This window comes from Neltuma alba, unplaced genomic scaffold (genome assembly GCF_004799145.2).
Source record: "Neltuma alba isolate B1F8T4 unplaced genomic scaffold, ASM479914v2 tig00010684_pilon, whole genome shotgun sequence".
Taxonomy (NCBI): domain Eukaryota; kingdom Viridiplantae; phylum Streptophyta; class Magnoliopsida; order Fabales; family Fabaceae; genus Neltuma; species Neltuma alba.
The window spans coordinates 242,023-268,054 of NW_021635524.1; the positions used below are offsets into that span (position 1 = coordinate 242,023).

The following is a 26,032-nucleotide window of genomic DNA, read 5'->3' on the forward strand; positions in this document are numbered from 1 at the left end:
TTTCGGTGGTTGTTATCTCAAATTCTTCTTGTTTGATGACTGAGTCTGATCCTCTCATTGTTTGCATGAAAGCTGATTTTGACAACAGACGATTATTGCAGTCGCCTTCCTCCGTTCAGTTCTCGTTGGCGAGCTCCATAGCCTCAGCATCAGATCGTAAGTGTTTTCAACGTGGAACTTTTTATTTTCGTATACTCCTTTCAAATTCAGTGTGGAACTGCAAGTTATTCACGTAAGCTTCCACCAGCCCCTACCGCTTTGACTAATGAAGTTCTATCTTTAAATGAAGATACCACCCAAGCCAAAGATTTTCATAAGAAAACGCATCTAGTTTGATTTCTAGAAGCTAGCAATTTCCTTTTTGTTGTTTGTGCTTGACTTTGTAAGTATTTGTTATCAATAAAACTTCTCTTCCACTTAGAAAAAAAAAACTAGGTAGATATTGTTATATATCTCCCGCCATACGATTTCCTTGTTGGCGCTCTCTTTACCATGATTTCATCTTCTTCAAGCTTGTTTTGCTTTGTAGGGTCATCGAATACTCTTTCTTGTTCTGGGTTTCCTCTGCTGCCACAATGACTTCTTCCGTTGAAGAGTTCGAGAAGGACGACGATTTTCATCCCAATGACCGCGCTATCGACCCTCTTGCCTCAAACCCTCAACGCCATAAACGAGGGTTTGCTTTTTTCTTTCTTTCCCGTCTTCTTATCGCTCTAACTTCCTGCAAATCAGGCCCTCATGAACTTGTGGATCTTGTGACTTTCTGCAGGGTAGTAGTGGGATTAATAGTAAGTTTTCATAGTGGAGGGGTCTTTTATTGAAATTAGGAAGAATGATGTTCGAGAACATGTGTTCATTTCAGAAGCTGAAATTGGATTGAGGGAATTAGATATTTTCATGATTTGAAGTTTATACAAGTTAATAGTAACTGGGGAAACTTGATGTTAAATATACTCAGTTAACCATGTAAATTTTGTCCTTGTGTAATGTAATTTCTCGTTCTCTGTATTTTCACTTGTGATGACTTTTTGATGAACCTGATGTTAAAAATGGCTTCATATGGTGCTACGTCAACCGACAGTCGTAAAAGGAAGTCAAGCAGGGAAAATGCTGGCAAAAGAATCATTTTGCCACTGAAGAAGCCTTCTTATGTTCAAAGACTGCGTCCTAACACATTGAGGTCACGACATGTGGGTATATTGCGGAAGCTCTTACACAAGCTTGTGAACCAACAAAATTGGGTGGAAGCTAGTGGTGTTCTTAGTGTGTATCTGCGAGCAACGAATAAAGATGCGTCCCCTTTTGAGAATCAGTTTAAGTATTCGGTATGAGTTTAATATAATATTAGCATGGAAACCATTTGTTTTGAACAAGCTTATTTGTTCTGGCGTTTTGGCATTACTGTGGTGATTTTAAAATTTGGGATTGGGGATGGGATTTTAGGTTCTTAGAAATTATTTGGCAATTTTTAAAATTTCGTCATCTAATCCTTTCCGTTGGAAGAGAAGGGCACGAGAGGGGGAAAAGGGATGGTTGAATAATTGCCATTTTCTTAGTTTGAATTAACTTCATAATAAGCTAAAAAGAGGTTGACAAAAAAAAAAAACTAAAAAGATGAAATCAGTAAGTTCAATATATGTTTTGACACATTTATTTATCATTATATGCTCTGTTTTGATAATTTGATTTATTGATATGAAATTTAAAGGATAACCAATAACTTAACATGTGTTAGTTAACTTCTCTCTCGAATATCAAAATTTATAGATTGGGAACTTAAATATTTGAAGTTTTGAGAGATTAGCGGATGATTTTTCATTCTCTATCCCTCCTTGTAAAATACTGGTAAACAGAGTCCAATGAAGCATTTTCTTCTTGTCCCTTTCGTTTCATTATCCCCACGCAAATATGGCACAAAGTTTGTGCAAACTTGATGTCTGGATAAAGAATTTTACAAGGTATGATAGGATGGTGCACTTTTGCCAACTCTCTATTTAAATGTAAACTGTTTTGAAGGAGGGTTTTTTTTTTTTTTTTTTTTTTTTAATTTTTAAATTTTAAATTTTAAATTTTTTTTTAAATTTTTGTCTTTATCAATAGCTTGCTTTGTTGTTGGGTTGCAATATATTCTAAAAATGTGAGCTAATATATGAAAAGTAATTCCAGACTTACAAGTCTAAATTGCTGAGAAATGTACCATTTGTATGTAACTTTCATATTTAGATGTACTGCCATAGTACTAGGTTGTGATTTATTTTTCCAGTACTGATATCCATATTTAGATTTTCAATACCATGATTTGTGTTGTCACATCTGTAGGTTTTACTGAGGCTTCTCAAACATGTGGAAAATGGTAATATCAAACCAAGAAGAATAAAACACATCTATGATATTTGGATGAAGAGGAATGGAAAAATGAAACATAAGCCAACAGAGGTATATTTCGTGGTACTTTTTCCTAAGTTGTTTTTGCCAATTGTTTTCAATGCTGCTAGATTCTAACTAGTTTTGACTTATTCTTGATGCCTTGAAGGGATTAACATGATAGATTACCAATTATTGTGGGATAAGGGGTGATGTGGCGACTTAAAACAGTATCTGGAATAAATATTATTTAAGTTGTTTTTTATATTTTGCATTCAATAATATTATTTAGGTTATTCTTCTGTTTTGTTGAGTGGTCCTCAAATTTAGAGTCGTGGGTCGTAGTACTAAGTAATTTTATTTATTTATAAATTATTGAGGTAATTATTCCCTATTATTCCGAGAATCTGGAAGAAAAACAAAGAGTAGCGAGCCAGGCCGAAGCTAAAATACAATAGAGAATGCAAGTTCAGCGAAGGGCAGAATGGGAATAGAGTTTCCTAACTTTATAATTGCCTTGTTTACTTATATTTTGATTTTGCAATTGTGATGCCGAAATGTTTCTTGAGGCTTCTGCAATTGATATAAAGTGTTACTTGTGAAGCAGAATAAATATGCAGTTTATGTGGACTACATGCTGTTTTTTATGATGCAAGGCAACATTCAGGATGCTTATGAGGCCGTTATGTGGTATGTTCTTTTGTTCTTTAGTGCTTATCCCTTTTATTTTTGGGGTTAATACGTAATCTCTTGGTTTTGCAAATGAATATCAGTAGCAATTAGTATGCCAAGTATTGTTTCATACATTAGTTGACTGATCATAAGCCCTTCCCTTTTATGGGGAAGGTTTTTTTGAGATTCTTTGAAACGAATTGTTCACAATGCATGCGAAGTTTTCAATTATTTAATTGTCGTTTCCTAGTATCACCATTAAATATATGTTGGTATCACACTAAATGGTTTACACTGAACAAGTTTTCCTGGTAAGTGCTTATATTTTTTTATTTTTTATTTTTTGTCTGACACAACTATGATAATCTTAAGTTAGAGCATGTAGCTGCGTGTGCCTAAATTGATTAGCTTTTAGTGAGGCATAGAAGGAGAATGAGGGCATATTTCAAAAGCTGGAAGGAAACTGGAAGAAGTCTGAAGCCTTTTAGCATGCTTTTATTGATTAGAAGCTTTTAGGACTTGTACCCGGCTCTTGTGCTGCCCACTTCGCATATTATTTATAGTGTAGAGATGGAGATGCTAGAATGGAAGGGCGAAGTTTTAAAGAGTTACTAAGGGCTTGTTTGTTTTTGTTCTTTGTTTTCTTGTTCTCAAAACAATTTTATAAAATTGTTTTTTAGAACAAGTTTTGAAAACAAAAAAAAGAGAATTTGTTTGGATAATAATTTTAAAAAAAAATCATGTTTGAAACAAAAACCAATAGAAAATCACATTTGGTGGATGATAGTTGTCATTGGTAATAATAAGTAGTGCATAATAGGTAAGAAGAGAAGAAAATTTCTTAAAACTTTTCAAAACAAAAAATAAAAAACACAAAAACAAAAGCAGGAAAACATGTAAAAGTTGTTTTGGTTTTTTAAAACATGTTGTTTTTTTGTTTTTTAAAACAATCAACTAAAAATAACTTACTAAACAAGTTTTTTTGTTTTTATGTTTTTAAAAACAGAAAATTGTTTTCAAAACAAGAAACCAAACAAAGCCTAAATTTTAGTGTCATTATTATCTGGTGAATAATATATTAAATATTTTAATGTTTTAGAGTTCCGATTTCTTCTTATTGTCAGTGATTGCATTTCTTTAATGACATTTTTCTATTTTAAAACTGACCATTAAACTCAAACTTCTTTGCTATTCTTCCTATTTCTTTCCCAGGATTAGGCAAGAAAATGGGCCTGGCGGCGATCATATAGCAAATATGGTGATGGGTTTGATATATTATGAGCTGTGGTATTCCTGTATTCCAAAAGAGTTCCAGTGGAGAAACTCAGACCAGTTTGATTGCCCTGGGACTTCATATACGAAGGGGGACAAATTCAGCAGTCAACATGATCGATTAGGGTGGCATAAGACATCTGAAACTTCGAACTCGTGTAAGGATAAGAAGATTGATGCTGACCATCAAAGGAAAATACCTCAGTCAAACTTCCAACCGCAAGGTTTTTACTCGGATTCTGAAGAATTTTCAGAAGATATGGATGTTGACTCCAGATTTTATGCGCGAGATGCCTATTCTTTACACAGTCTTGGTAAATTTTCAATATATATTCCTTTTATATATATATATATTTAAAACTTCACACTTTGTTGTTAGTTTTTTATATTTTTCTTTCAAATTTTTTGTTTTGTTTTTTGTGTTATAAATTTTGTAGGTGGGTTTATATTAGTTTTGTTCACTTTGTGGCAGTTTCAGGAATTTTAAATGCTTGACACATTAGGGAGAGGGTTTCATGACCTAACGTTTATGGAAATTATCTAACACATAATTCATGCTCAAATGTGTTATTTGTCTGAAAAAATAAATTTCAAAAAGGTTCATTTAACGGCAATGGAAACCCAAAGTTTTTATGTGATGGGACGATCAGGAATTTTAAATGCTGAAAATGCATAGAATTCTGTGAATTTGGAGTCATATAACACCTAATGTTCAAAATAAGGGTGACAGGTCAGATTAAATGAACCTTCCTAAAATTTATTTTTCTACACAAATAACACATTTCAGTGTGAATTATGTGTCGATAATTTCCACAACCTAATGTGTCAAGCTTTTGTTTTGTGAAATAACAAATTAACTGGAAGGACTTATTTGTACATCATTTTAAGTTTGAGGGGATTTATTTTTCAATTTTTAAGGGATTAGAAGTTATTTTCACATGATCTAAAATTCAAGGATTATAGGCATTTTAGCCAATTTTAAATTGAGGAAATCAGTGAAGCTTATGATACTGGGAAATGTTGCTTTCAGCAGAAACATAACTAGGTCTTGGTTTATTAGTAATTAAATTGGTTACAGATTTGGGGATATGGCTATTAGGCCAACAGAATAATAATTCTTTACATAAGCGATTCTAATTCCACCTGCACAATTGACTTATATGATGCCATATTGGACCATTAGGTAAGACATCGCAAAATTAACAGCTCTGGAGCAGGCATTTCTGAATTTTGTTCTGTTTTGCAATTCATCCATATAGGATGTTTTTTATTCCGATCAAAACATTTGACTAGAGAACATATATATGTATATATCATCTTGTTGGCTATGATAGCAACATGGGTTAAGCTGCACGCTTTTTTGAGTGAAAAACATTCTTATTTCTACCTGTTTAATTTATGTAGACTTGTATATTTGGAAAAAAATGTAGTGTGAACTTCATTAGGAGACTTTTGTTCAGTTTTGATATAGTTGAGATGTAGATGGAGATTGACCTCATAAAACAACAAAATAGATACAGATGGAAATTAGAGGCAAATGCGTGTTTACTTTATTCTATCAACCTCTATTTTAAATTACAAATTATGCATCATGTTTTAGGTTGAATGTGGTTAACTGTTGGTTCGCCTCTGACATATTACTAATGTTTTGCATTTGTTTTAGAGGGACTTGATTCGTGGTTGTTACCCTTGCATCTACCTGACTGCAACAGTGTTGAGAATTTCACTCTCATGCACGGCAAGCTGCTTAATGAAAATTACAGAAATGCAGTGAGGTATTTACAAATAGCTCTTGACTCAACGCCCTCCGCATCGGCATCATTACTTCCATTGATACAGGTACAAAGCATCCATGATCATATCCAAATGCATTTTACATGGGTGTTGCAGTGTTCAAATAGCATGACTACGTCATTGAGAGCGTTGGTTCGTTCGGTTCTGTATGTCAAAATGGTTTTAGATGCCAGTAGCCCTTTCACATTTTAAATCTTTGTTTTCCCAGCTTTTGCTCATTGGAGGTCGAGTTGATGAGGCACTAAAAATAATTGAGAAGCAGTGCTGTGCTTCTCTCTCTGCTCTTCCATTTAGGTATGTACCCCTTAGCTTTTTGTATGCAATGGATGGATCAATGTTATGTCTTTAATGAAATACTGGCAAGAGCAAGGCTATACCTCACATTCCGTGCTTAGCTTTGGCTAAACTCCATTGGAAAAGAAATGTTTTATCAGACTATATATAGCATACTTCTGTAGTTTTATTTATTTGCCATGCTTAGATTATATGCATGACTAGAGGAATTTTCCATAGCAGGTCTGGTTATTTGTTTGCAAGCACATTGAGTTTGATAATGAGGCTGGATGGGGGGAACTATGAATATAGAGATTTGGACCTTTGTCTAAGGTTCACTGCAGAATATGAAGTTATAGTGATAGTGGTGAAAGCACTCACCCGCCACCCCACCAAAAAAAAAAAGAAGCAGCAGCAGCAAAAAAGAAAAAAAAAGGATCTGTTTGCATGAGGATTGCAAATACTGTCGATGAATCTTGTCTACGTGTTATTTATACGGTTGTTAAGAAATTCCTACCTTGTATGCCTCTAGAGTAGTTAAGTCCAATCACCATTATAACGAAGGGGGCTTTATACTATTATTTACTATATCCCTATTGCCCCCTTTATATCCCCACAACGTCATGGTTTATGTAGAAATCGTTTTTTCCCCAAGCATTACCCTAGTTTTTGGTCATTGATAGAGCATGACGGTACCATGTGATCCATATAGCTGACTCTGCCTAATGAAATCTAGATATTACTTAAAGCAATGGAAGATTATTGGTTGCTGTGATTTTTATTGTTCATATAAACTTATTTTCCTGGTATTCCTTGTGGGTACTCATTGTTGGGTGATAGCTTTTGACACAAGCAAATACTCTGAATTTGTTTTTTTTCACCCCCCTTTCACAATGTCTCTTATTTACGCGCTTGTAGATTGAAAGCTATCCTCTTGGAGCAATTTAATTCAAACGATCCTCTCTTACTTGTGAGCTGTTTTGAGGATATATTAGAGAAGGATCCAACATGTTCTGAGACATTAGAAAAGCTTGTAAAGATGCATGACGATGGTACTTTGTTGTCTTCCTTTACTTTTTAAATCATCATATTTACCTTCTACAATATAATTTAGAAGCCTTCATAATTTTTAATTCCATGCTTTTCTGTTCTTTTGATATCATGCAGGGCACTATAGTGTTGAATCTCTGGTAGAAATTATTGCTTCTCACTTGGATGCTGCAAATGTGGAGCACTATGACACATGGAGGCTGTTTGCTTCTTGTTTCCTTAGATTATCTGACAATAAGCAAGGTTGTAGAAACCATAAAGATAAACATAAACAACGCAATTCTACTTTCCAAAGAAGTGCTCCTGCAGTATTTACAAAGAAGTTTTGGAGGGTGCGAGGCAGGTGGTGGTTAAACTTACATTTTAGCTCTAAAATTCTCAAGTCAGAAATTGCTGTTGGTATATATATTCTTCTGATGCCTTTAAATTAATTTATCTCTTAGAACTGTTGAAATTTCTATCTACTTCATCTCATAAATTATTGCTTTGGGCAAGACATGCTAATTTTTTGTGTCTACTTTTGTTATGGTTTAGGTGATTTGCAGTTACTCGCCTACAAAGCTGCATGTGCATCGCATATGTATGGAAAAGAGTTTCATTATGTTGTGGGGGCTTACTCACATTTGGAAAAAAATGATCAGGATTTATTGAGGATTTTGAAACATCATAGACGAAATTCGTATCGGTTGTATGAATAATTTCGATATAAAGGTGAAGTAGATTTTGCCCCCCCCATGGGTTGTATGGGAAGACTGAAAACAAAGTTATCGCATCTATGATCTAATGTTGATTAGAATCAGATACGAGATGGAAGTATCAAAGCTTGGAATGCATGTTCCTCAATGGTTGTATGCTTGGTAAAACCTCTTCGACTTAGACCAAAAATGTTCAACTTCAGCAATGGATCTCAAAAATAACATACTAGGTATTTTTGGAAAGTTTGAGATGTGCAAAAAGAATTACTTAAAAATATTATTGCTTGTCTCTTTAAAAATATTATTGTTTGTCTATTTAAAATCTCTGAATTTCAAGACTGCTCTACGAAGTTTAGAAGATATGGCTTTCAGTAATTCTTCTTTATATTTTTATGCCTATATTAACCTTAATCAACAAAACTAACTTTTATTCTCACGCAAATCAAGCTTAATTGCTTAAACTTTCAAGATGTTACACAAATTGTCCAACAAATCGAGATGAGTGGAGCTCGCAATTGCATCCAGTGGATCTCTAAAGTCACTTTTAAGTGACTCACTTGGGATTTCAATTACTGCAGTACATCATGCGGCATGCCAAGCTTCCCATCCCCAACATCCAGAAGACATTCGAAAAATCTGTGACTACATGCCATTGGCAACAGATGCAACTGAAAAGAGCCTCATTTTTCGCCAATTGGGAAATCGAGCAATTATCCAATGGATCTCTAAAGTCACTTTTAATGACAACTTTGTCTTTATTTGTATTCATTGATTTAAAAAATCAATATAAGGGTTTAGGCGTTACCTAGATTTGTGTAACGAATAACTATTCACTTTTTCATAGTCAAGTGTCTTGTTATTAATTACAACTAATTTTGTAATCACTAAAACAATGTAAGCATTACCTAGATTCGTGTAGAGAATAACTACTCACTTTTTCATAATCAGGTACCTTATTATTAACTATAACTAATCTTGTAATCACTAGAACAGTGTAAGCGTTATCTAAATTTGTTTAGAGAATAACTATTCACTTTTGCTTAGCCAAGGGCAAAATTGTCAATTTGTCTTAATTTCACAAATGACAGATTGGGTCATTGACCCTTTCTGTCATTTTCAAAATTCTAGGACCTAATCTGAAATTTTCTATATTCCAAGAACCTTTTTTAGAATTTTCCCTAGAGTTTATTTATAATAGATTATATAAATCAAGGAAAAAAACCTTAATGATATAAAAACGGATAGGCACCGATATTGATAATTAAATGATATGTTGACGATATAATTAGGGGCAATATAGTATTTTTAATTTTATACTTTGATATTTGGTCTTCATGAATAGTTACAATATTCATGGTCCTCTTCAATAAATATTATTCTCTATAGACCTTTTTTCTAATTCTTCCTCCTTTTTTTTTTAATCATGAAGCCACTAAGTTTTTATTTTCTAACGAAAATTGACACATTATCTGAATAGAAGATATGTGGCATCATATATAGTATCTTACATAAGTTATTAATTTTATAAAAATCCCTTAAACTTTGGATGGGTTGTACTTGTATATGGTCTCCTTAGCATTTCAAAATTTAGATTTAGTATTCAAGAATCGAGTTTTTTTTTTTTTTTTACGGCGGGCTATGCAATCACTTGGGAATATGAAAATAGTAAAACTGTTAATCATATAGCTAGTTATCTTAAGTCTAATGTCAAAATATGTAGTTTTATATGTGAACTAAAGTAATAAGGAAAAAAAATTATAAATCACAAATCTAGCATTTCAAGATTATCCATAGCATCCAAAAAATGTTGTATTAAGCCAATATAGCATAATTGCCATTCAATATTTTCATGAACCAAAATAATAAAACAATCATTGTATTAAACAATTTTACCTTGAAAACATTATAAAGTTGTAATCAAAACAAGGTAAGCTAATAAGCATTATCATGACTAACAAGCAATAGTAACAAAGCCACACTAATTCATTTAATCCAAGAACAAACTACAAAACGAGACTAACTTAGAGGGCTTCAACTCACAATATCTATATGAAAGTACTACAAATATAGGATCCAAAAAAAATCAATTCACAACACCCAAATCAGTGGCAACAATGCTCACACTTTGTGGATTCAAAAGACAAGATGTTTTCAATCTTTTTTTCGATCCAATCCAGCCTTTTCTCAAACTTCATTACCGCCATATGCATGATCCGAATATCAACTTGTGCAAGCTGAGCACAAGCACGAAGTAAAATGTAATAATCAGCATGAGCAACATAAGACAAAATACCATCATCCTTTTTTCTCCCATAATAAATATAATTGAATTTTCTTGGTTTCATCCTTGGAGGTATGTAATTAAATCCCTTCTCTTGCATGTCCAATTTCAATGTTTTGAGAGCTTCATTTTCTTCGATGCCTGCAAATTTTTGTTCATCAGTTTTGGGTTCTGAAACCTTTGACACCCATGAATCCTGAAATCAATGAGAAAAATCAATGAATTATGTTTCAAATTCTGAACCAATTCCAATATTTTGAAATGATTTCTCAACTTAGTAATTTATCAAAAGTAAACTTTCTCTCATTAAGTTTTTGAGAATTTATTTCAAAATTAATGAGTTGGAAATAAACTTTACAAGAATATTAAGGGTTCTATTTTACCTCTCCATCTTTAATCATCATGTTCTCTTCGTAATCTTCAAAAGGTAGTTCCAATCCAGCAAAGACAGAATCCTCGCAATATTTGAGATATGTTTGCAAGTCCTTTGCATACTCTGACTCCATATATCCAAAAACATCAAGTTCTTTAACAAAGTTACCATAGAAAGAAAATTTATATATAAATAAACTAAAAGTGCACATTCCATCTACTAATTTCATACAAAATAGTGTTAATAATCTTCTAACGCTAACAATATTAGTTTCATTACCCCAAAATATTTACACTACACCGTTAAATGTAGACAAAAAGTTATCAAATAATGATATTTTAATATAATCATTTTTGCTTTTTTAAATTAAACTTAATTTGTTAGAAAACTAAATGCATACTTTTGTTTATATGTAACTTATGAAATAAAAAACTAAAATAAAAAGCTTCAAGAAGTTCATACCATATTGTTTTGGAACCCCAGTGTATAAGGAATGAAGGTGGGAAAGCAGCTTGGTAGCTTCCTCTTCAAGTTGATCCCGCTCAAGATTTAAATCCATTGAACATTTTTTTTTGCCTCTAGAACCACTTGGAGCTGCATTAGTGGACAAACTCCTCTCCCAAAATCCAAAACCATTAATGTTATACAACATCCGAATGGCTACAATTATAATTGAGAGAACACATAAGCGAGTTGGAAACCTTGACTGATTTGTGGATAACCATAAGCCGGGAGACAAAGACCATTCATAGATAAGCATTGCTTTAGGCAGAATCTTTTCATAAGGAAGCTTTAACTGCCGGATATATCGACTAGCTATCTCAAAAAAGTTCACAGGAGGCATCTCCAAGCCTATAAAATCAGCAATTGTTGCAGCCAAAGTCTCAATCTTTTGTGGCAAGACATCTCGTGAAGGTTTGAACATTTGATTGAAATCTATAGGACATGAACTGTTAGATGGCCCCATACGCTTCTTGATTTCAACAACGGCAGATAAATATGGAAGTTTTCCTTCAACAGCCCATTGTGAGATGTCTATAGGCAACACTGCCTCATTAGTCATGTGACAAGCCAAGAATAAAATTGCTACAGTACAATCCAATGGAATCATCTTGCTTAAAGACTTGTACCATATCATTACAACACGTTCACCAAGGATATTGTGAAATTCTCTTTTGTGTTTCACAGGTAGTTTTTGAACGTTGTCTTCAGACCCTAAATAAGCAATGAAAATGAGAAGCATAGACATGCACAATGATAGGGAAGTCTCAAAAATTAGAAAGTAATTGATATAGTTGCAAAATATGCATATTATCTCCAATAATCAGTACTTCTAATAATGAATGATCATAAACAGTTAGAAAAAGCCTATAAGTCCATTCTTGATGGATAAACTTAACCTATTTCAAATAGGGCACAAATAGAAATAAAAAACATAGGATATGGGTAATATAGCTATTATTGAATAGAAGGGAGTTTTAACATGTTGAAAACACTTGTTCTAAAAAAAGGAAAGTAGATATGTTATATACACATGGCAAAACAAACAACTTTCACACTCAAAATTTTGATCTGTTTAATCCAACTACTCTTTCTCTCCCATATGTATAACGTAGTTATGTGCATGTATATGTGTAAATGTATTAAAAACTAAAGTAGATTTTACTTCTTCTATCCCAGCCAATGAGATAATAAGTAAGTATGTATGGTGTCATTCTTATTAAGCTAAAGAAATTTGGAGATCCAAAACCTAAACAAAAATCAAGATTTAATCATTTGGAATTAGTGTGCTACAACATATCGTGCTTGATGTGATGTTTAAATAGTTTAAAGAGCTTATATAAGAATGCGACACACACTATGATATCTCTAAAGACATATTATTTCACTCAATCTAAATGTAACTGTAAAAATAAGTATTACCTGTAACTTGTTGCATTTCAGACTCAAGAACAACTACATCAGCCCAGTCGCAACCCAAGATATTAGTCTTCTCTACATACTTCAACCAATATTTCGCAGCCAAATCACATATCTGATGATTCACCTTGAAATTTTTTACTAGTGTTTCGCATTGAAGCTGCAACATAATCTGTAAGCCTATTAGATACCTGAACCTCACGCTATTGTAATAATCTTCATAGCTCGGAGCTATTGCGTTACTCAAACATCCAAAATCATCGAGAACCGAGGGGTCATCTCTTCGTTGAGGGAACTGATCTTCCAAGCCCAGGGCCTTCCACAATTGAGGTTGGGAATCGTACAGGGGATCATGCTGAGAAACAGGTATGACTTCCATTACATTAGTACGCTTACGGCGGTGCCTGACCGAGTATATGCCGCCAGGAGCCATGTCCTCATCAGCCATACCCGTTTCAATTAAGTCCTCCGATTGAGAAGAGCATCGCATACAATAGAAAAAACCATCATCTCCGTTCTGAAGGCCTACGTGGCCACAATATTGACAGCACTCGTCCCGATAATTCTGCATTTGTTTCACTTTCTTAAAGTATTTAGCTGCAAATATTGAAAAAATTGTATTTAGCGACATTAAAATCATTCAAACAACTTTCTTATTTCATTTAGCATTAAAAAAAATAAAGCTTTTGAAAGAACAAAACAAGAAAGAATAAAGAAGCAAAACTACATTTTTTATGGCAAGACAACAACATAGGGTAGCAATAACTTAAGGCCCGTTTGATTCAATCTCATTGCACACATGCAATGGTAATTCTTATTGCATTACCACATATAACTTGTTTGGTTGGACTTATTGATGGTAAAAGACATTACATTGGTAAAAATGATTGCACATTTTTTAGTAATATTCATTCCTAGGGAAACCCTTATGAATGCTCATTGCAAATATATAATCTTTTATGAAATATCAATTTTGTCCTAAACAACATAACGAAAAGACAGAATTTGCCCTCATAAACAAATTGCCTAATCAGATCAATCATGAGCAAATCTCACAAATCATACAAGCAGATTGTTCATCAGCAAAATCTCATGCGACCGAATTGTTCATCAGCAAAATCTCACAAATTATGCAATCACGTCATTAATTAAGAAAATCCCACAAATGGTGCAATCCACTTATTCATTAGCAAAAGCACTAGCATATATCTCCAGAAATACAAACAAGGGAGCGCCACTTGAGAACAAGGTGGGTTTGCGGCAAACGAAAGGAGAGATGTCCTTACTTGCACTGACGAGGTAAGTGTTGGTTTTTTGTTCTCTTTCACTGTTGTTTCTTCTACTTTCGCCATTCGTTTTGTTATTGTTTTCTGTTGAGTTCTGATTGAAGTTGCTATCTTGTGCGTCTGTGAAGGGAGGGGGCTAAGAAAAATAGTTGAAGAATTTGTCGACCATGATTCTGGGTTTCTAGTTTCAAAAAACCCAAACAAAAAACGCTGGCAACTCTATCCTGCGTGTGTCACTAGTTCATATACTCTTATATATTGAAATTGATGAACTATGAACAAATGGGATTTGAAATGTTGAAAGGACAAGACAATAATATTTTTTTGATATTTTGGAGGGGTCGAGGGAATTATTTGAGGGATAAAATGGTCTTTTTATTGTATTTTAATTTTATATGATCATTAAAAAAATACTTCATTGCACTCTCATTTAAAAAACATACCAAACACTAATGACATAATTACTATTACATTGTATCCCCATTACATTGCACTGCATTGTAGTGTGAAGTGCAATGGGGTTGAACCAAACGAGCCCTTAGTTAGTTACAGAGCTTTCAGGTCTTAAACAAAACTACATTTGATCATGAAAAACCATACATAGCACTTATCAGGAACACATTTATTAGCGTAATTACAATGGCTTCAATTTGAATGTATACAGTATACACATAAATATACCTTGAGATAATTTGAATTCATCATTAGTAGGCATTAAAGTTAACACGGAACAAGACAGACTAGCTAAGAGAATCCAACACGTCTGTCCGAGTAAATTAGAGAGCAAGAAAACTCATGCAAATGATGCTAAATATATGGCACTCAATTCTTCTTATTTCACAAATATCCATATTAATTGCATTGTAGAGAAATATTATGTAAAAGCAAAATTAAAAGTAATTAAGATTTCTTGATTTTAATAATTGGAGAGTAATTTTGAAAACCAGTAATAATTTTTAATCTTTTTAATGAACTATTTTTTAACTTTTTTAATGAATGTTTATAAATTTAGGAGTGCTTTAATATAAGAATGGAAATGATAACATTTTTAAAACATAAATTATAAGAAAAAACACACAATTATGGAGAGGGCGAAGAAGAGTTTTTTTTTTCTTTTTTTTTTGCCAGCATGTATGAAATCTTTCATTCATCTCTACGGCAACACATTCAAAATCCAGAAACGGAGAATACAAGTTATCCATATATATATATGTATACCCATGTATGTGGCATTCACTGATGGCTTATGTATATAGTTATGTTGTGTTTCATTTTGAATCTTGTTTATTTTCATATTTTCTGTTTTCTTTAACTTAAATTAAAATAAAATTGTTCTTCTAAAATATGTGTATATATATATGTCTATCTATCAAAATGATATCATTTATGTGGAGACTTATTTTAGTAACTGAAATTAAGACAAAATATAACGGTTTCAAATTAATTTCTCCTAATAATAATTATTATTAAATGTAATTTAACAAATGAAACGCGCACACATATATATTTTTTTTTATGACAAAATGCACATATATTTAAATTTAAGGAAAGTAAACTCCAAATTCAAGTTTCAACTAAAAGTCATTATGAAGTATAGTAAATACCTCAACAGACCGAATCAGCTAAAAGTAAAATCAACTACACTGGAGAGTACATTAACTATCTAAGGCAATGGAATAATGATATTGAAAGCAGGAAGCAGTTTGAGACCAAGAAACCGAAGACAGCCACCCAGAAGAGAAAAACCAACAAATCAATCAGATAGATAAAACAAACTGAGAAAAGGAAAAAAACATGCTTACCGTCTGATGTTGAGACAAACGAACTGGATGGACCGACTGCCAAGGGAACAGTTGGAAACAAAGGAAGAGAAGATTATGGCAATCGCTGGAGGAAAAAATAACTCATATTTGGAAAAAATCACCCCTTTGGTTCGCTGGAACTGGAATCGCTGGAGAGAGGAAGAGCCCCCTCTGGTTCGCTGGAACTGGAATCGCTGGAGAGAGGAAGAGCCCCCTCTGGTTCGCTGGAACTGGAATCGGTGGAGAGAGGAAGAACCTCCTCTGGTTCGCTGGAACTGGAATCGCTGGAGAGAGGAAGAAGAAATTAAAAGCAAGCTGGGCTATCTTGGAAGGACAGGGAGGATGCTACGATGCAAGTAGAATAATTAATTTGCACATAGTGGGGCTGAATGACGGACGGAAGGGGGGGCTGAACGACTAATTTTGCGCAAAGTTTCGCTTTAATCACTTAACTGTAAAAAAAATACATTTTTAACCTTCTGATATTAAAATTAATAAAAAATGATGATATTAACATATTAAATATTATCAAATACTAACTCATAATTGTTACAAAAAATAATCAGACTACTTTTTTCTAAGATTAAATGACTAAAAATATACTTTTCAAAAAAATTAAGGAATTAAACTAAAATCTTATATAAACTTAAATGAGATTATATATTACTACTTCTGGTCCTTAATATAAAACTTTATTTGGTTTTTATTTTGATCCTAAATATAAGATTTCAATCTATTATGTGTCTCATATTTATATTTTTTTTCAAGATAGCCCTTCTAACAATGGTAATTGTAACCAATACACTTGATTAGTAAATATGTTTTTAAAAAGATAACACATATTTATTACAAATAACTAACTTAACTTCTTTTTTTAATCACCTTAAATTAGTCAACTAGCTTTTATAATTAAGACCGGAGGCAGTATATAGATTTGAAAATTGAGTAATACTTTATAACTCACAAAATTGTAATTCTTTATGTTTGTATTACGTCTGTAAATCATGCAGTATTTTTTAAGTTCAATTGCTGAAAGAAATGATTTTGAAAATTAAATAATACTTTATAACTCACAAATCTTATATAAACCGTTTTTTGGCGTTAGCCTCACTTGCCACCCCCAAAAAGAAAAAATCACTGTGCAATTTTGTGGCAGCAGATCGGCCTTTTCACCCATTCACAAAATATGCAAAAAAATTTGTCAAAATGTAAAATGGCTCCAATATTTGAGAAGAAAGGCATAAATTGCAATGTGTGTGTGTGTGTGAAGTTGTAAAATCAAGGGATAAAAATTACATATTGCGGATCGAAAATCAATGACTATGAATTTATTCATTTTTTCCAAATATGAGTTATTTTTTCCTTTTGACCAAATTTTTTCTGAATTTAGTGTGATGCTGAAAACTCATTCATTCTCCCGCCCAGGAGTATTTGGATAGAATCGAAACCATACTTTTAAAAATATTTTTATAATATACAAAATAAATATATGAAAAAATTTATCTTAATTTGTAAGAAAAATAATTCTAAAAATCACTTCTCATGATATCCAAACAAATCTCAACCCCTGAATGTATGTGACAAAACTATGCCTGGCAAAAGTAAGTGACAAGACTAAAATATTGAGTCACTGGGTTTGAAAGAATATAACGCAATTACGGGTGAAAAAAGAATATAACACAATTATGTATATAACGAAACATAAGACCTGATAATAATGATAAACGTTTAATTGAATTAAATAGTTGAATGAATTAATATTTATATAAATTAATATGATATATTTTTTTCCTGCCATCGCTCATATGATAATTATCCCTTTCTTTCTTTTTTTAGCCAAAATTATTATCCCTTTCACAGCCTCAAATTTAAAATGATTTATTTAACATCAAAAATATATCTAACTAAAAATATATTAAAGTATACATTTTTTTTAATTTTATAAAATATTTTAATTTGATTTCTTAATCTTAAAAAACATATTTATAGTCCTTTAACTAAAAAATTATTATAATTAAATGATTTTTTTTATAACAATTATTATTATTTTGAAAATTAGACATAATATGTTAATATTTGAGAATTTTTTATTAATATTAAATATCTTAATATTATCATTTAATAATTTTTTTAGATTAAATAATTTGGATATTTAGATATTTATAATTAGAACAAAGCGAGTAATAAATCTAAAGCTCAAATATCTGTAATTAACTATATATTTTTTCCAGTTTAAAATATAAAATAAATTCTATGCATTTAGGTTTATTAAAAAATTTGTTAAAATCAATTTAAAATAATAAATACATAAGGCATGTGTTTTTTTCCAAATATATTCTTATTAAATATGAGGAGCAGTAAAAAAATTTAATAAATGAATCAAAAGAAAAAAAAATTATATGTTAGGAGTAATATTATGTTGGGAGTAATATTTTTAGACAAAAATAAATGTTATTTTATAAAATAATTAAGTACCACCGACAAATTTTATCTCATAGTATAGCATTTAGTAGGCGTTTTTATCAAAAACCTATAAACAATAAAAGATTTTATCTAAATCCTATACTGTAAAAATTATTTACCAAGATACTTCACTAAAAATCATTCATATCAAAAACAATTTCAATTTTACCAAAAAAAAACATTCCTATTAAGAACGATTTTATTTTTACTTTAATATCTTTTCTGATCATATCACTCAATCACTATGACAATGATATTTTTTTCCATGAAAAATGTGAAACTGTTCATGCTAATAATGATTTCACATTTTCTCTTTTCCAATTTGACATGTAGCATGAGAATTATTTACAAATTAGTTAGTTAACTCTTATGTTAAGGACAAGAGATAGTAACATTTTTTTAAAATCATTTTTACAAGGTCAAATTGAATTACTATTAGAAAATTTCAGGCAACGTATAATTAACAGAGAACATTTTTTGCACAAAAAACAATTTTAAGATTAATTTAAGGTTAATAAATCTTTGATTCTTCAAATCTGCTCTTATTTTGATTTTGGTCTTGTAAATTTTAAATCGTAAGTTTTAGTCCTTCGATAGGTAAAATGGTTCATATTTTTATTAAATTATAATGATCAATGGTTTATATGGAAATAGACCTGAAGGATCAGAATCTATGATTTGAAACTTGAGAGATTAAAACCAAAATAAAGACAAATTTAAGGAACCAAAAATATATATTAACCCATTAATTTATACTACCTCTTGTTAATTAACACCTAATTAACTAATTAAAAAAATTAAGAAAGTTAAAAAGATTACTTAATTATAACCTATATTACATGGTTTCTCTAAAATACTTATTTATGTCATTAGATTATGTATCAAATTATAAACAGGCCAAATAGTCAAAGTTGAGGATATTACATTATTTAATAGGATTAGGACCAAATTATTTTTCCGCCCAATCCCATTTACAATATGGTGTAATTTTACTTTATTATAATTATAATTTTTCATTGCCTTTCCACATATATATACACACACATATAATTATAATTATCATTTGATTCATTTCTGCAAGATCAAATTGAATTACTATAAAAATTAACTCTAATATATAGTTAACAAGAATTGAATATGCATTCATAAGGGACTAGAGTGAAAAGGAAAAAAGACAATTTTTTATTTTCATACTATTTATTGTAAATGTCATATTGAGAAAGTAAAAGAAAAAATGAAATCGTTCTTAATATAAACGATTTCATTCTTTTCATTAAAAAAATAAAATTGTTAAAATAATAAAATGATATGATGGGAAAAGATATTAAATTAAGAATATTTTTGACCCGAAAGATTTTTAATATAGCATTTTGATAAATAATTTAAAATTTTTTTACTGTTTATAAAGCTTTTGAAGAAATTGCCGCGTTTGGTATTTTGAAGGGAATGGGGTACTGCAGTGGAGGGGAGGGGATGTGTTCTAGTAGTTGTTTGAAGTGGCGCGGCAGGCGTGAAATCCGAAGGTGGCGTCACATTAGAAGTTAGATCATAATTGGACCAGTCTTTAGTACGGTACATTCCACAGAAAGCATCTATATTCTTGCTTTTCGCCTTTTGCCATTCATTCCCACATTTTTGGTTCTCTCTCCCTGTCAGCGCGCAACAAGTCAACCACTATTTGTAGCCGCAGGGTCTGCCTCAATCTGTCTTTTCCTACACTGCAGAGCTTTGCTCTCTCTTTGCTGTCCTTGGAAGTTGTAACAGGAAGCATATCTTCGTTCTTCCACTTCCCTCTTTCTTCTTCTTCTTCTTAATTTTTCTTGAATTTTTTTATTTTTAAAAATTACATACTTGTTAGTATTTTTTTCCCGAAACAGACACTCTGCAAACCATATAATCCAATAGAAGCAAAATACAACCAATAACCAAAAAACAGGATCTCCGAAATTCTTTCCTTACCTCTGCGTGAACAGTGTAAAAATTCTCCTAACTGAAGTAGGTGATCAGCAAGAGAGCTATCCTCTCTTCTAACATGGTAAAACTCCACCTTCCGATCCCTACAAATCAAAATTCCAGTTAACAAATCATCACAAGCGCAGCTTCCAACTAACAAATTAATATTCCTCCGATTCTTAATAAAAAAACTAATTTGAGAGTTAATGTTAGTTTTATATATATAACTTATTTAACACGTTTATTAATTTTTTTAAAAATTAATCTTATTGATATTTTCTTAATAATAACCAGATAAGAAAATAAGAAAAGAAATTTTAAAAAAAAATTTAGAACATTTAAAAAAAACAAATCATATTAACTAATTTAATTAATATTTTTAATATATTCAAATAACTATTTTTTCTAAAGCTTTTTTTTTTTGACCAGATTTTTCTAAAGCTTCTTTGCCAACAAAGACCAAGGCCATTGATAGAGTGATAGTGCCTAACGCCTATCACCTCCGCGATGGTCCCTGGAGCCAACATTAAAGTAGGCGTGTTTATAAAACAGGTGGTATGAGGATGATCCCATCCCATTCAGATATTCAAAACAGGACGTTTTTTTTTTGTCTCATATCTTGTCTTATTCCAATAACGCCGTCTTCCAATTTAATTTTGAAAAAAAAATATAAAATGTTTACTATAAAGAATATCATATAACTTATACAAAACAATTTATAAGCAAATAAAAAAATATCCACTGATAAATATCATTATCAAAATATTATTATATTGATAAATAAAATAAATTTATAACAATTAAAAATAAAAATAATATATTGGGACGATACATTCCATCTCACGTCCCGTCCCATTCTAAAATAATTTTGTCCCGTCCCAAAATAACTAAAAAAAAACAGAGACACTGGGACGAGATATAATTAAATACCCATACATTAAAGCTTACATTTAAAACCACATATCTCATGGCAAGTATTCATGTCTATGTAACTCCGCCACATACTTATTATATATTATCTATATTGTGATTCTTTTAAACTTTTATATTACTGATATAATTTTTATTGAATGAATTTTCTTCGATATTATGAAATTATTTTAAGTATTTTTAATATAATAAATAGATGGTTTTTAATATAATAATCAAATATTAAAGTATTGAAAAATTAACGGTAAAAAAATAAAGTATTGAAAATTTGCCCCCTCAGGCACAGAATGAGGATGTCATTATTGACTCCTCAAATTGGGTACGGCAACATCTCTCTTTTTCTTTTTCTTTTTTTCCAAAGACTCTTAAAAGTTCTAGACTGTTTGATTTTGATCACATTTTGAAGATGCTGATGATAAAAGAATTCAATTAGGTGCCAAGAGAGGGATTTAATTAGCCTAAAATTTATTGATAATTGAAGAGCATGTAATGAGAAATTCTAGCATAGAGAATGACATCTAATTTATACTGTTCACTTGTTAATGAGATTTTTTAGTAATTAAATTTTTTTTGGACCTCATGATGATTCTCTCACAATAAAATGACATTCCTATTGCTTTTTTTTTTCTCCTTTGCAAGAGAAAAAAAGAAGAAGGATAACTTATTTTGAATTACCAACTACATAATACCCTTATGGTTAAAATAACTATAAACTCTCATTATAAAAAAATGTTAAAAAATTTCAAATCTAAACATTAAATTTTTAGTGTTATTTCATTATTTATATCTTATTCCCTCCTCCCGTTTTTGAATAAAAAAACAATCTCTTTTGAGATTTTAAATTACTATTTTTATTTTTAATCCTCATTAAATACACTCATTTTGCTACTTATTATAAATTTCAAATAATTGACTTGCATATTACAAAAAATCAATTAAAATTAATTAAAACCGATAAATAGATTAAAAATATATTTTTGTTTTTAAATATATTTTTATATAAATTTGAAAAATATGAAAGAGAATATATGGAAAAAAATATAATAAGAGATGATAACAAAGGGAGAGAATAAATTAATTATAATTAAAATTAAAAAAATGCTCTAAACAGTGAGAGAAATTCAAAATGTAGCTTATAAAATGAACAACTCCTTTCTAAAACTTATAAATAAGAATGAAAAGAGCATGTTAATTATTACTTTCTTGCAATAAATTTTTACTTATTATCTTTCATTAACTTTTTTTTTTATAGATAAGGATATAATTAAAAAATGTACATATATTACATTTTTATTATTTTTAATTAATATTATGAACAATATGATTGTGGCAAGCGTTTTTTTTTTGTAATAAATGCAAAAATCAAAGACCATGAACAATGCATTCACCAACAGAAAGTGGGATCTACAGTCTATCAGTAGTTGTTTGAAATGGTGCGATGCTGTGGGTATGAAATCCAAAGTTAAATTGCCTTCGTATTTTATGCCCAAGAGTTACGTCATAATTGAATTTATCACTAGTAACCAGTAACAAAGTAGGGGCCCAACAGACTACTGGCATATTTTTTCTTCTTCTTTTATGAGCAACATACAGAAGGTGCCTTTTCTCTTCATTCTTCCTTTTGCCCTCTTGCCATTTATTCCCCGTCTCTCTCTCTCTCTCTCTCTCTGCGCAGCCAGTTAAGAACTATTTATACTCTCTCTAGTCTCTACCCTCCAGCCTCATTACCCCTTTTGTGTAGCTTTCCTCAGAACTTTGGAAGTTGTGCCAGCAAGTATATCTTCTCCCATTCCTGACTTCCTCCCTCCCCTTTTCTTTTCTTTTCTTTTTGTCCTCGTTCTTTTTTTTTTTAACTTTTTGCTACAATATCAAATATTAAAGTATTGAATAATTGCTTCTACCAAAAAAAAAAAGTATTGAATAATTGCTCGTTCCCGTGTGCTAGTACACACAGTAGTGAGCAAACCACTGACTAGAAGATAAAAAAGAAAAAAGAAAAACTAAAGAAGAACCACAAGAATTATATTTGTTCCAATTTTTTAATTCATCAGGACCCACACCACAAGGGACACGGATAATTTGTTTGAAAAAAGAAAAAGCTGCGAAAATTCCCTCTTTTGCCATAAGCAAATTAGAGGGGAAAAAAGAAATTTTTTTAATAAACTTAATTTAAAAGTTACAAAAATAGGGTTAACAGTTTTTATTTTATTTTTCTTACTCTGTTATTTTATATATTATTTTTATCAAAATTTTATAACTTAATTTTTTAACTTTTAAAATTTTCTTTTTCCTTCCCTCCTCTCCTCTTCAATTCCCTCATTTAAGGAAATTCACTTTCAAATCGTGCTGAAATCATAAAATCAAAATGAAAAGTGACGGCAACATCTAATATTAATCATATTAGATTAATATTAATATTAAACACTAAAGCACCGTTAAACCACTTTTATCTTTTTTTAGATTAATCATATTTAATATATAATTTTTGATATTTTTCATCATTAATATATTCAATTTTTCAGTGCTTATTACTATAATTTATTAGATGTGTTTTCAATTAAATATTTTAATATAATTAGAAATAAATAGATTTTGTAACTAAGAAATAATGATATTTTATTACAATTACTTATCATCCCTGAAAATTAATTTAGTGTCTGCTTGAGTCGGTATTTGCCGGCCCAAATGCAACTTATAAGTGCATTAAACCCGATCGTAATATTGGTTCTGTTTGACTGGATGTTTGTAGAGCTTAAAAGGAGCTAATTGAGGTCATAAGCCCGATCTACAGTTGTTTACTAGTTTGGCATCACTTTTGAACCATCCTACTTATGACTGAAAACCAGTACTTAGGCTCTGTTTGGATGTCCCTTCAAACCATGGTTTGGGAAAGAAACCAGCCAAATGGGGGCAGAAAATCTAAAACCATGGTTTGAGATCAAACCATGGTTTTGAATCCCAAAACCATGGTTTCGGTAAAAGTAGTTTGAAGTTGCTTCTCGCTCAAATTTTCCAGATGTTTTTGTGGGCCCAACAGCATATGACAAAGCAGTCCATATAATTGATGCCTTACTCTTCATTTCACACTCGATTCTTCATTATTTAATCTTATAATTTATAAATATACATACACATATTAATTATTTATTAGTTATATTATCTTATATATGATTAATTATGTTAGTAAAAATTATTTTATTAAGAATTTTATTTCTTCAAATAAAAATATATTATAAAATCTATCCATTATATAATTATCATATTAATTTATGTCCTTTTTAGTAATTTGAATATGTAAAAAGTGTTTCTGATAACAACTATCCAAACACTCTTACTTCTCAGAATTACTTTTTCATAAAATATATTCTCTCTATAATCTATTTTCCAGAAGCTGTTCTCTAAACCATGGTTTGATTTCATCAAAGATCCCTTTAGGGCCTGTTTGGTTTGAGGGAGGGAAGGGGAGGGGAGGGGAGGGAGGTGGAGGGGAGGTTTTATCCTCACCTTGTTTGGTTTGATTAAAAAGGAAGGGAAGGGAGGGTATTTAATGATCTCTTGTTTGGTTCAAGGAGGGAAGGAAAGGGATAGTAATAATCAATTTACCATTTTACCCTTACATATTAGTTTATGTTTTTTATTGATATATTATATAAATTAATTTACATCTTAATTTAAATTATATAATTTAATAAAAATTCAGTCTTATCATGTTAATATGTGTATTAAAAAATTGATATAGTAATTTTTTATTCTAATTAATATAATAATATATTTAAAATAATCAAATTAACAAATTTTATATGCTCTAAGAAAAATGAAATTTTATTTTCTTTAGGCTATCCTTTTTTCCAGCTTTAAAATATATTTAATAAATAATATATTTATAAAAAACAATTAATTTATAATATTATAATTTTTTATTTAAATAATTTTTTATTTTTAAATAATTTTTATAATATATTTTTAATTATAATAATGTATATATATTTTTATTTTTTTACTTAGGATAATATATTTTTTATTTGAAATAAATATTATAATAATATATTTTATGGGTAGAAGTGGAATATTAAAAAAATCATAAGGGCATAATGGTCTAAAACTTTGGCTCCCCTCCAAAAACCCTCAATTTGGAGGGGAGCCAAAATGGGAGGAGGGAGGGGAGGGGAGGGGACATTTTAGCTCCCCTCCCTTCCAAAATTTTTAACCAAATGAGGAGAGGGGCTCCCCTCCCCTCCCCTCCAACCAAACACACCCATAATCGCACGATTGGAAAAGCTGATAAGAGTAGTTTATTTCTGATTTTCACCGTGCTTATAGTATCAGATAATTATTAGTTTTTCTCTCACTATTCCTCATTCTATTCTCCTTCATTCTCTTATATTCGAAAGCGTCTCCCATCGACAGAAGGCAGAGCATCGCAGCCTCCACCGTAAGCTCCGTCACGTCGTCATTGTAGTCGGCGTCGAGTCTGTGGCATCTTAGCCGTGAACGCCGTCTACTGCTGGGTCATCTTAGTGCTTTATCATCTCCTTTGCTCTTCTATTGTGCGATCTACCAGCAGTGTCGAGAAAGCAGAGCATAGCAGCGTCTCCCCGTGATGTCCATCACATTTTCACTGTCGCGTCTGTCGCGTCTTCACCGTGAGCTCCGTCTGCTGGTGGGTCATCTCTGTCTTGGTCCTTTGTCTACTCCTTGCATTGTTGGTCACTGTCCGATCTACCCATCTGAGACTTCATTGCTATCGGTCTGGTATAGGTGTGCTTGAAGTGCAGAGGCGATCTGATTCTTGGTGCTTTTTCCTGCTATATATATATATATATATATATATATATCTGTCATAGGAGTAGTTGGCGTTGATCATATGTGTGTTTGGCTGGTTTGTTGAATTTTATTGTTTCTTT

General features: G+C 31.0%; 2 protein-coding genes across 2 annotated transcripts; one reads left to right on the plus strand and one right to left on the minus strand.

Moving 5' to 3' along the window:
- Nucleotides 1–1,049: 1,049 nt before the first annotated feature.
- Nucleotides 1,050–8,123, plus strand: LOC114758266 (uncharacterized). Its single transcript, XM_028947297.1, has 9 exons — nt 1,050–1,325; nt 2,320–2,436; nt 2,972–3,054; nt 4,249–4,622; nt 5,972–6,147; nt 6,311–6,396; nt 7,294–7,427; nt 7,543–7,668; nt 7,960–8,123. Exons 1-9 carry the CDS (start codon nt 1,050–1,052, stop codon nt 8,121–8,123), a joined length of 1,536 nt encoding a protein of 511 aa, XP_028803130.1.
- Nucleotides 8,124–11,063: 2,940 nt separating this feature from the next.
- Nucleotides 11,064–13,142, minus strand: LOC114758267 (TATA box-binding protein-associated factor RNA polymerase I subunit B-like). Its single transcript, XM_028947298.1, has 3 exons — nt 12,698–13,142; nt 11,237–11,989; nt 11,064–11,068 (listed from the first exon to the last, which is right to left on the minus strand). Exons 1-3 carry the CDS (start codon nt 13,140–13,142, stop codon nt 11,064–11,066), a joined length of 1,203 nt encoding a protein of 400 aa, XP_028803131.1.
- Nucleotides 13,143–26,032: the final 12,890 nt, after the last annotated feature.